At 36.8% G+C, this 11,585-nt stretch overlaps 1 protein-coding gene across 1 annotated transcript in view; it reads left to right on the top strand.

Annotated features, from left to right (window-relative positions):
* The first annotated feature begins 1,723 nt into the window (after positions 1-1,723).
* Positions 1,724-11,585, top strand: part of TTN (titin) — a 243,979-nt gene continuing 234,117 nt past the window's right edge. Inside the window, exons 1-8 of the mRNA XM_083841011.1 lie at positions 1,724-1,937; positions 4,042-4,145; positions 7,263-7,466; positions 8,128-8,415; positions 9,162-9,250; positions 9,341-9,585; positions 10,867-11,155; positions 11,377-11,529. Coding sequence (XP_083697137.1) covers positions 4,055-4,145; positions 7,263-7,466; positions 8,128-8,415; positions 9,162-9,250; positions 9,341-9,585; positions 10,867-11,155; positions 11,377-11,529 — 1,359 coding nt within the window. The 5' untranslated portion in view covers positions 1,724-1,937; positions 4,042-4,054. The remainder of the gene's footprint in view (positions 1,938-4,041; positions 4,146-7,262; positions 7,467-8,127; positions 8,416-9,161; positions 9,251-9,340; positions 9,586-10,866; positions 11,156-11,376; positions 11,530-11,585) is intronic.

Below are 11,585 nucleotides of genomic sequence, written 5' to 3'. Positions count from 1 at the left end.
TCATGCTAAGTCTTATGCAGACAAATTAGGTTCTCTGACATCTACTTGCACCAGAAGTCAAATATGAGGCATAGTACTCTGACTTTTAACCTCTGCAAGAGTCTAGATGGTACCAGTATAAGAGGCTATTCCAGTTTCTGTTGCTCGTCACTGCTGCATGCCAGTTGATGTTGAGGGATGGATAATTTAAAGGGCAGAGACCACTGTAGTACAGATGGATAAACTGAAGGGCAGAGACCACAGCAGTATGTCCTTTCTCGTTTATTTCAGATCTGTTAGCCATAGTGTAACACCCTTCACAAGAACTATAGTGGTGGTGGTCTCTGTTGTTGGCAGTTTCTGGAGCTCTTGCTGAAAGTTTCTTCAGATCACTTTCAAACACAAGTTTAGCTGGTATTACAAAACTCCAACTGTGTTTAATTTTCTAGGTATTCTTTTTATACTGCCTTTCCCAGTTGTACTTTTCTTAATTTTTGGCATTTTGCACTACTAGAGCCTTTTGGTTGAGAGATGGGATTGGTACTATGAAGCTGTTGATCTCCTTCCTTCCTTAGTGGGAGCAAACCTATTATAAAGATAGCTCTCAGGGATGTGCTCAGGGGATCATTTTCAGTGTGGATCTTGGTAAAAGCACACAGCCACTTACCAAAAAGGCTAAGCACAAGCTTGACTTTAACCACATAAATAGTCTTATGAGACAATTATGTGCTTAAAGAGTTTGCTACATGAGTTAGATATATTCAGTTTTATAGGGAAAGAAATGGATCTTTGAATAAGACAACAATAATTTAAACAGGGAGATGTGGAGCTGTGGTGATAAAACTCCCAGCTATAGACAAGAACACTCTTCTAATTCTGACCACTATTTCTGAGGGAACCAATCTAACAGTACAATTAGCTGCACAGACTGGAGAAGCTGCAGCAGTGGAAGTTTGCAAACTAATATGCTAGTCCATGAAAGATTAAATCTTCAGTATGCACGAGGCCACCACAGGTCTAGAAAAAAAATGTTAGACTTAAAATCTACTTTTTAAGCAGTTACCGTAGTTATCTATGTTGAATTATGCTCACCAAGTTTTTACTTCTGCACTCTGGATACTAGTGTTTAAGCTCAACTGCTTGGAATATCCAACAGAAAAATCATAAAGGAAATAAAAAGAATCAATAGTCAAATCTATACATTCGTAAATACAATTTTACAATTTACTGTTATGGGGAAAAAACAAATAAACAAACATGCATTTAAACTATATTCTAATAGCATACGGCCACATGTCTGAGATCAGTTTACTTATTTAGTCTGGTGATTGACAGATGCATTTGGTAGTTTCTTGTACGTTTTATAAGGCAAGAAAGTAAGGCTAAATCTCACTGACATGACTACTACTGACTTGCCTATGTCTTCTGCCAAAGTTCTTATTAATTTTTCCTCTTGTGCTTATAACTTAGGAAATTTGCAATGGCTTCTAAATTGTACATTATAAACCAAACTGAATTATAAATCAAAATCTTTGGAACAGATGCTGTTTCTTCAGTGAATCCCTTCTGTGCTTCTAAAATTAGTATTGTCAATCAAACCAACAGGTGGTGTATGGTTACATAGAGCAGGTCACCTCTCACAGGATACTTTCTTTTAGGAAACCAATCAGAATTGTTACTGGTATGGTGATGTAGACCTGTCAGCAGAGCTGGGGTATATAAAGTAAAACAACTATGTTAGCACTTCTGAGCAGTCGTGCATTCCCCGCCTCGCCTCGGGTGTAGGGATTGCAAAAACAAAACTACACTGTCAAGACTGTGTAGTTTTGTTTTTATGGTTAGAGGCTCTACAATTCTCATGCTGGGATTGTCTAAAAAAACCTTACTCTGGATAAGGACGTCGTTCAAGAAGATTTCGTTGGGCTTAGCCCACTCCTACAGGCACTTTGAGAGATCAGGTTAGTAACACATTTCTCCTAAAGTAACAAGTATTTTATCAGTCAATAAGCCTAATGTGGTCTACTATCTGTGTTTGCTCATATGGGGTATAGATTTCAGACTATGGACATGGATCAAATAAATTCTCTAAAAAGATTATGTTTTAAATTTCAGGGGGTAAATTTTGATAACGTTCAGTAAAAAAGTTTTTACAGAATGTTGTTAAAGTTGATTTAAATTAAGGTTTGAAAAGTGCATGGAAACATCTGCTTAAATTAAAAACTCCTTTCTGGTCCGAGTGTTCAAGGTTATGCCACCAAGAGATAAACTGAGAAGCTCCAAGAATAGCTCTGATAAAATGCATATGGTATCAGCTAAGCGCTGATGACTTTTTAAGGGAATCAACTGCTAAGGTATCAATTACATGGCAGCTCTGGAACACTTGTCTGTTGTCATTCATATCTGGGAAGGTTATTTCTGGAACATGACATTTCAGATGCATACTTCCAATCCTAATTGTATGAAAAGCCTTATAAGATCAGATCTTCATCACCAAAATTTGCCTAGACAGTGAAATACATAAATTTTATGTGAACTCAATGACAATTATACTTAATTAAATGATTTCTAATCTATTCTAATGTCTTCAAATTTATGTATAAGCTTTCATACTGTTTATTTATATTGTAAGCTAATTTCCATGTATTTTAGCTGAGGTTCAAAACCTACAGTTGTAACAGAAGTAGATCTCAGTGAATTACATGTGAGAGATATTTTTTTTCACCTTCCTTTCAGAAAACTGCCATTGTGCTAGGACAAACTGTTGGCCATTTCTATCTAATTTTAACACATTTTCTCCCTTGAAGCTGAAAAGTTTGATAGAAGGCTGTTCTCTGTCAAGCTTGAACAAGTATCCAGATAACTAGTAGGGGCAATAAAAAGCAGGTCAAAATCCCAATATAATATCCACTGATTTCAATGAGAGAACTTGTCATGAAAAATTTTCACCCCTTTGAAAAGTAGCGTAAATGTGGCTTGTTGTGAAAGGAACTTCACCTTCTCATTAATCTTGAAGTCTGGAACTGACACAAAATCAGGTACAAAAGTCAAAGTAAACACCAGTAAATGTGTAAGATTAATTTGAAAAGATTATGAGGTTAACCATTTTTTAGTAAAACATGATATGCTCAGAGGAGTATTTTTTTAATGAGAAAAATTGTAACTTAGATACATGATATTAAGATACTAGCTAAGTTTTAAAAAACTGCAAATTTAAAACCTTGAGTTTAACATCACTGAATAAATATGTTCGTGCAAATGTAAAATACTTCTGATAGAAACTTTTTTTAGTAGCAGTATGCTATTTCAAAGTAGGATCTAGTGGCATAAGAGAAGGCAAACTATTTTTCTTTCAGATTTCACATGGGTCTGCAGTTGTTCAAACCATCAGTGTCAGTGGCTACCTTATACCCTAGCTCACATTTCGAAGGTGGTTGTCTCCCCATATTCAAAATTCCACTGAGATACTCTCTAAGAAAGAATAGTTTTATCTGCATGGTTCTGTGTAAAATGAAATTATTAGTTCCTTACAGACTGGATTTCAAAGAGAGCCTGCTGGCAACTTTTTAATTATTAAAAGCCAAAATAGATTTTAGACCTTCACATGTTAAGTTGCTGCTTACTGACCTAGTTCTCTTCCCACTGCAGAACGCAAATAATTTGCACTAACAAAATATTTTCAGATCATATCAAAGAACTTTTACATAGAGATTGTTTTCTCTTTAGATAAGGGAGATTAATGGAGAAATAGAGACTAGATGACCTGTACAAGGTCACACAATGAGTCAGGCAGAACTTCTGCTGCACATTTGTAATGCCAATTCACAGCTTTACTAAATATACGTTTCACATCCAACTCAGCTAAGCGTGCCCTAAGATTAACTTGCTATACAACTTTTCAAAACCTACATTTTTCCCCTTTTCCCCTTTCACCAGGTCAATGTGATTTAAAACTGATAAGTGTGAATTATTATGAGTACAGACATTTCTAATATCTAGCAAGAAGAATGTGTGCAGAGTAGCAATATGACCAGTGAAATCTAATTTTGTTTTTGTTGCTTTCAGAGTGCCTGTAAAGATGACGACAAAAGCACCAACATTTACGCAGCCGTTACAAAGTGTTGTGGCATTGGAGGGTAGTGCCGCAACCTTTGAGGCTCATATTAGTGGTAAGGTTTTGCTTCATTCTTGCAAGATTAATTTTTATTATTATTGTGGTTGATAACATTTATGCTGTGGAAGACAAATGAAAACACTTGTCATAGCTCATAATCTGAATGGGTAAAGATCAGTTGAAATACGTTGAAATATGAATGCATCCCCTCAGACAGTACCGGTTGGTTCTGTGAGGTGCTGTCAGATTTCCACAAACATACTTTACAAAGTTACAATGGTTCCCAGTCAATAGCCAATCATCCTGCCAATGAGACTGGTATTGCAAGTTCTCATGTATGTTACAGTTGTCAAAACTGGGGGAAAATAGCATAAAAAATGTATATACAGAAAAATGGGTACTGTTCAAATTAGGGACCTTCATATTGATGCAGAAAGTAGTCTTGCTTGGGTGATAATGAGACGGAATGAGAAACCAAGGTGCAAAAGTGAGGGCAAGTGCCAGTTCTTCGTTGACCTAGTGCTAAGCCTTATTTTGGTTAGGGCATGCTTCTCCTTCTGTGCCCTTGAGTTTAGTTAATTTCAGAGTTCTGACAGGTTAGAAGCACAAACTCTAGGTTCACATGGCCAATGAAGAGAGTAGCAAACTCTAATTTGCTAGGCAGTAGAGGTTTATATTGATCATGATAGTAGTACAATTCTGGATTAATATAATCTAAGTTGTTATTGCAATTTGAAGATGCACCCTCATTTTATATATATATTTATATAATTTTATTTAATTCTTTTTGCCAATCCACACAAAATGAAAACACCCTAGCATGTGGAAAAAAAACAAAACAAACATTCAAACCCTGAGACAACATTACCAGATAACCAACACTGTTCTAAGTGTGTCTCTGACCTCAGCAATGACTAAGTAGAAAAGGCACATGTCTTGCTGAGGGAATTATACTGTCTTACAGGCATTAGCAATGTGATGATCCACATACCATAAAATACTCTTCTGAGTCTGGAACTACACAGATGCTCTGTGACAGGTGCAAACACATGATCTGTCCAGCTATAAACCACTGACATCTATGGTCCACTGTGATTCATCACTTGGACCCTTTGGCCAGCACTGATTCACACAAGGTGTTTGAACACCTTCATTTCTGAAGACTAAATCTGTGATATTTTTTCATGTCATTTTTTGCTGTTTGGTCCTCTATCCTTCAGTTAATTGTCCTCACCCTCTCTTGTTGTCTGTACATTTATATGAAAAACTTTTATCAAATAAATCCACTGACCATTACAAACAAATACATAAATATGCCATCAGAAACAGTTAGGATGCTAATATTATGGCTCAATGTGTGATTTCAGCTCTTTTCATTTGTGTAATATCATGGAGTACTTAGGGAACTTGATTTTCCTACTTTGAGAAGATATTGTATTTTTTCTAACTGTATATACATATTTACCATATTTTTATTTTAGTTCCAAATCTCATGTGAGGATATCTCTCATCAGATCTTACACACACTGTGGTATTTTGGAATACTTCTGCACAAAAAGCATTCACCAAGATTGACAAATTGGACTGTGGTTTAGTTTTTCTAATGCATAAAAAGTGACAGTTTTCTTTCTTGAACTAATTGTGTTAATAATGGCCTACACAGCTTTATTCCTGCTGCATTAGTCTGTCCTTCCCATCAGTCACGAACTATTAGGAACTTGAAATTCAAACTTTTGGTTTATCTCTGATGACTCATATATAAAGGGCAATGTTAAGTATTAATACAGAGCTGCCATTTGAATGTGAAAAGCCCGGTTAATCTAGGAATACCACGAAGAGTTTAGCAACTGCCTGAGATGCAATTTTGTGATCTGTAAGGTGAAACTGTACTGTATGGTATCAGACTGTGCATTAAGTGCCATATTGCAGAGGATTGATACCTGATAAAAATATCCAGTCTTTCTCTATGCACTCAGAAAGCACAGCACACTCAAACCCCATGATTCGGAAGCAGCAAATGCTGGAGCAGCTGGTGCATAATCATAGGGGTAGCTCTACCGGGTGAGCAGTGGCTGAGGGGAAATGAGACAGCATGTCACTGTCAAGAAGGTCTGCAGTGCAGCAGGTGTTAGAACTGTGCCCATCCTCATGTCTTCACAGTACTGATCAAGAAGTTCTGTTTCTTTGTTTGTTTTGTTTTGTTTTTGCTTTTTAAAGAATTAATGAGTACTCTGCTTGACTTTCTTTGAACCAATATTTTGTTGTATTACCCAATGCAAGCACTCTTTACATTCCACATACTGTTAAAAGCAGCACATATATATATAGGTTATAGGTTGGCAATTCCCATCACTTACATCATTGTCAGGACAATTTAATAGAATTCAACTTCTTAAACAGTAAAGCTGAGACACTTCATGCTCATATTCTTCTTTTTTAGCAATAAATCTCAAAAAAACTTAAGTCATAGTGTAATATGGTATGTATAAAAGTAAATCCCTACTCCATATAAACCAGGCAAAAATAGCAATAATCTGAAGTTGATTGTATCTTTTAGTACCCAAGCTTTGTGGCATGGAACTCAGGTTCAGAGTTTCAAAATGGCTTCTAACTTTGGATCCCTTGAACATGACACTTTGAGAAATCAAAATAGCCTCATATTTAAAAAATATTTCCCTTGTTTGATTTACCCCACAAACCCGTGTTCACTAATCATGATGCCGCATAAAGAAAATAAAAGATGTTGACAATATTTCAAGAAATTCACTACCTTAATTTCTAATCTCCTCTAATATTAGCTGCATTTTCTCATTCAGTGTGTTTGTGTTTATATTTTACATGTGTGTAAAAATGTTTTTCAGCTATGAGTAAAACTTTCCTAAACATCTAGTGTGACTACAGTCCTTCCTCAACAGGATCGCCAGAAACTGCAGTCCACTCCTTATTCAAGCAATTTCCTGAATGCAGTTGCCAGTGCCCTTATCCTAATGTTCTATGTATTTTACAGTCTTTTCTAAAAAAGAATTTCCTTTACTATTGTGTCACTGGAGGTATAATCATAAATCTGTGCCTATGCCATTGCTGTAACTGTGTATGCATGATCAAGTATTTTGGTGGTTTGGGACATACAGGATTTCATAGAATCTCAATCTCAATTTCTCTTTTTCTCTAGGTTTCCCAGTTCCTGAGGTGAGCTGGTATCGGGATGGCCAGGTTCTCTCTTCTGCAACTCTGCCTGGTGTGCAGATCTCGTTTAGTGATGGCCGCGCTAAACTGGTGATCCCCACCGTGACAGAAGCAAACAGTGGAAGATACACCGTACAAGCCACCAATGGATCTGGGCAAGCCACTAGTACTGCTGAGCTACTTGTAACAGGTATCAGGCAGCTAAAAAAAGATGTTCCTCTCTGCTAGTAACGTGAGAAAGGGAGCAATAGCAGAAGTGTCACAGATGATGAAAAAGGTTGGATGATCAGCAAAGAAATAAAAAAAAAAATTTTTTTCTCAAGCAGCCTAGACTTCAGCATATATCCTCACCGATAATTTATAATAGCATCCTTCACACTTTAACTGTATAATCTTCATTTTGTAAACTCTTAATCAGAATTACAAACATCTGTCCTACCCCTGTATACTACTACTCATCTGATCTGTCGTATTGACTACATTCAAACCAGTCATAGAAGAAGGATAAAGTTCTGCAGAATGGAACCCTCAATGATATTTAGAAGAGTAACTCACTTATAGAGTCAGACACCCTCTGTGGTTATAATCAATGTACTTCTAATTCTAGAAACATTTCTAATCATGGACGTAATCAGAAATAACAGAAATGTTAAACATATGGAAAAAAGTTAAGGGTGCTTGTGCTTTGGCAAATCAACTTCTAATGTTTTGAATATTCGAGAAGGTCTCTGTCAGTAGCACATGAAGGAGAAATAGACCTTGTGCGCTTATAGTAAAGAAAATACCTAGCCCTTATAATTCTTTTAAACTTAAGTTATTATTTTCTACTTATTTCTTCAATAAAACTGCAGCTGCAACAGCTCCACCAAACTTCTCACAACGACTACAGAGCATGACTGCAAGGCAGGGAAGTCAAGTCCGTCTTGACGTGAGAGTGACTGGAATCCCTACACCTGTGGTGAAGTTTTATCGGGATGGAGTAGAAATTCAAAGCTCCCCCGATTTTCAAATTTTACAAGAAGGAGACCTTTATAGCCTAATAATTGCAGAAGCATATCCTGAAGACTCCGGTACCTATTCAGTAAATGCCACAAATAACATGGGACGTGCTACTTCAACAGCTGAATTGCTGATTCAAGGTAATGAAGCTGAGATTACAAAGTATAAAAATAAGAGTATTTGTTGTTATAATGGTACCATTATAATGCACCACTACATCAAAGTTAATTTAAAACTTCTTTCTCAAGAGTTACTAATTTCTTATAAAAAAGCATTCTCTGGTGAAATTTGCCAAAGGTTGTTGTCTGAGAATTTAAAAGGACCCTTTATCCAACATAGGTCTTCTTTAATCTGAGGAATACCATAGAGAGAATCAAGAGTGGAATAGTTTCTGTTGTTCTCTCTTTGTTCAGCATATTTATCAAGGTTATATTTTTAATCTGGCTTTGGTAAAATAGATATATTACCCTACATAACTGTACATGGTCTTGTAAGTAAGCTGGGTAAAAATGACAAATGTTCTTAGAGGAGAATTATAATACTGAATCATTCTACCCAGAGAAGCCTCACTTGGATTTCATCTTTGTTAGACTTCCAGACTGCCTGTATAGTCATGTGGGGTCCAGGACTGATTCTGAAGAATCTGCAATAAATGTGTTTTTATTTATGTATGTTCTAATGACATAGTAATTCAGAAAGACAAATATTATTTTGATTTTTTTTTCACAATTATCATTCTATGGATATTGCAGGAAAAACAGATGACTGCTTTATTCTTTCTCCGTTGTTTATATACATTTTTATATAAATTGACCATTCATTTATTTCTGCAAATATTTATTGTTGCCATATGCAATTCTCCTGACCATATTTTCTCTTCCAAAAGGTGAGGAAGAAGCCGTTCCTGCTAAAAAGACAAAGACAATTGTTTCGACTGCTCAGATTTCACAAACAAGACAAGCCAGAATTGAAAAGGTATACTCTTCAAAAACAAAGGAGGTAAAGCTTAAACGTGAATGATTATGTCTACAGTATCTCAGACTTTTCTTCTTGGTTTCATTGCAGAAGATTGAAACCCACTTTGATGCCAGATCACTTACAAGTGTTGAAATGGTCATAGAAGGTGCAACAGCCCAACAGCTCCCACACAAAGCACCTCCACGAATGCCTCCCAGACCTACATCAAAATCACCAACCCCACCAATAATTGCTGCAAAAGCTCAAATGGCACGACAGCAATCACCGTCACCTGTAAGACAATCACCATCACCTGTAAGACATGTCAGAGCACCAACACCCTCACCAGTAAGGTAAACCTCATTATTCTTTCAAATAATAGGTTTTGAATCACTTCCACCACCAGCAGAAATGCAATTGAGAGAAATGAAAATACACTGACTTAATATCGACTATGAGTTTATTCTGACTGTGAGTTATAAAATGCTGTATTTGACATTGCTAAAAAAGAAGTATGTACCTCCCTTCTGTAAATTTTCAATCCCATATGGAAGAAGAAATTCGTTTAGAGAATAAATCCCTTTTGACTATTTTACATACAACTGAAGTAGCACACAAAGCTCCAGGCTCGTGATGAAAGAAGAAAACAGTTGGGCAGTTGTCCTTTGATGATTATTTTATACAAACAGAGAAAAGAGCAATGACACTTTGATGAGTGGCAAACAGAATGGAAGAATATATTAAAAATGTTCAATGTATGTGCTCGTAATGACTTCAGAAATCACGTTTGGAATGTAGGCAGGGTGAATGTGGTTATGGAAAATGAAATCTAGCTCTGCTGTGTAAAGGGTCTTGAGGAGGAAGGTGAGTGATTTGAAGAGCAGGACCTGTGGTCTGGGAGACCCTGGTAGGTGTATGCTGAGAGATAGGTAAAGAGATAATTGTTTCAGAAGTCCTGTAGTCCCAGCATCCCAAAGCAATATCTCCAAGCTCAGCAGAACCCCATCTAAATTGCCAATACTAGATGTGCTGATGAATTTTGCCCCAATGAGAATAACTTGCAAGTACAGACAAAAATGAATTGATGCTAGCTACCAATAACAAAGACGCTAGGTGAAAGAATAATTCAATAGCGCCATCTAGAGTGCATGTGGAACTAGAAGTCCCGTTCTGCTATGCTAGTCAAACCACTCCTAGACCAACATTACATTAGGAAATAAATCTAAAAGTTAATGTGATGCTGCTGCCCCCTACTGCTGTAATAGTGCAACATTTATGAACGTTATCTGGGAAATGAGGCATAATATCTCCAAGAAAATGTAAGTTAGAAAGCCTGTGAAAGCATTTTGAAAAGGCCTTTTATGTCATTCCTATTAGGAGAATGAAGACAGAGGAAATAGAGACTAATAATATATTTTTATATTTAAATATATGTGCTTGTGTGAAATGCACTTTGAGATTTGCCCTTATTTCAACTTGGAAATCTAAGCTACTAAAACAATGTGGTTATAGTGATGAGTAGGAAAAGAATACACATTAGGTATAATTTTAAAAATAGGTGTATGTAATTTTCAAGTGTAGCATCTCAAAAGCTTAATTTATTACACTATATTAATACTATATCTTGTCATTAGGTCCGTTTCTCCTGCTGGAAGAATCTCCACCTCTCCTATTAGACCAGTGAAATCTCCATCGCCAATCCGTAAAACACAGGTAGTGACAACAGCTGGGGCTGAAGTCCTTCCTCCTTGGAAACAGGAAGGATACAGTGCAACCACTGAAGCCCAGGTGAAGGAAACCAGAGTATCTACAAGCGCTACCCAAATAAGAACAGAAGAAAGATGGGAGGGGAGATACGGGGTCCAAGAACAAGTTACCGTTAGTGGTGGCACCGCTGGTGAGGTTGCAGCTAGTGCTAAAGAGGTAAAGTCTATTTTTGGAAAGAACATTGTTTTTGCTCTGTGTGTGGACTCACTACTGCTGAATCTGAGAGGCTGTGTATAAAGACTTGGGTGTAACTGCTGTTGAGAGAGTCCTGCTGCAAATCTTTGTTTGACTGCAGTGTTTTTTCTATGTACTTGTTTTGTGCTTCTTTTGAGTGTATGCAAAACATGAAGAAATGTCTTCTGATGTGACTAATTTAGGTGAGAAAGGACAGTGAAAAAACAGCAGCTGTTGCTACAGTTGTTGCTGCTGTGGATCAAGCCATGGTGAGAGAGCCAGCTCCAAGTGTTGTAGAACAAACTGCTAAAAGGACAGCAATGACTGCAGTACATGTTCAGCCTGTTCAGGAGCAGGTAGAAGTAGAACACAGACATTCAATGATTTCCCCTTTATCCCTTCATCCAACATG

The sequence above is a fragment of the Anser anser genome, assembly GCF_964211835.1.
Source record: "Anser anser genome assembly, chromosome: 6".
Classification (NCBI taxonomy): Eukaryota; Metazoa; Chordata; class Aves; order Anseriformes; family Anatidae; genus Anser; species Anser anser.
The sequence above is the reverse complement of the archived record's forward strand: the minus strand, read 5'-3'. Positions and strand labels throughout refer to the sequence as shown.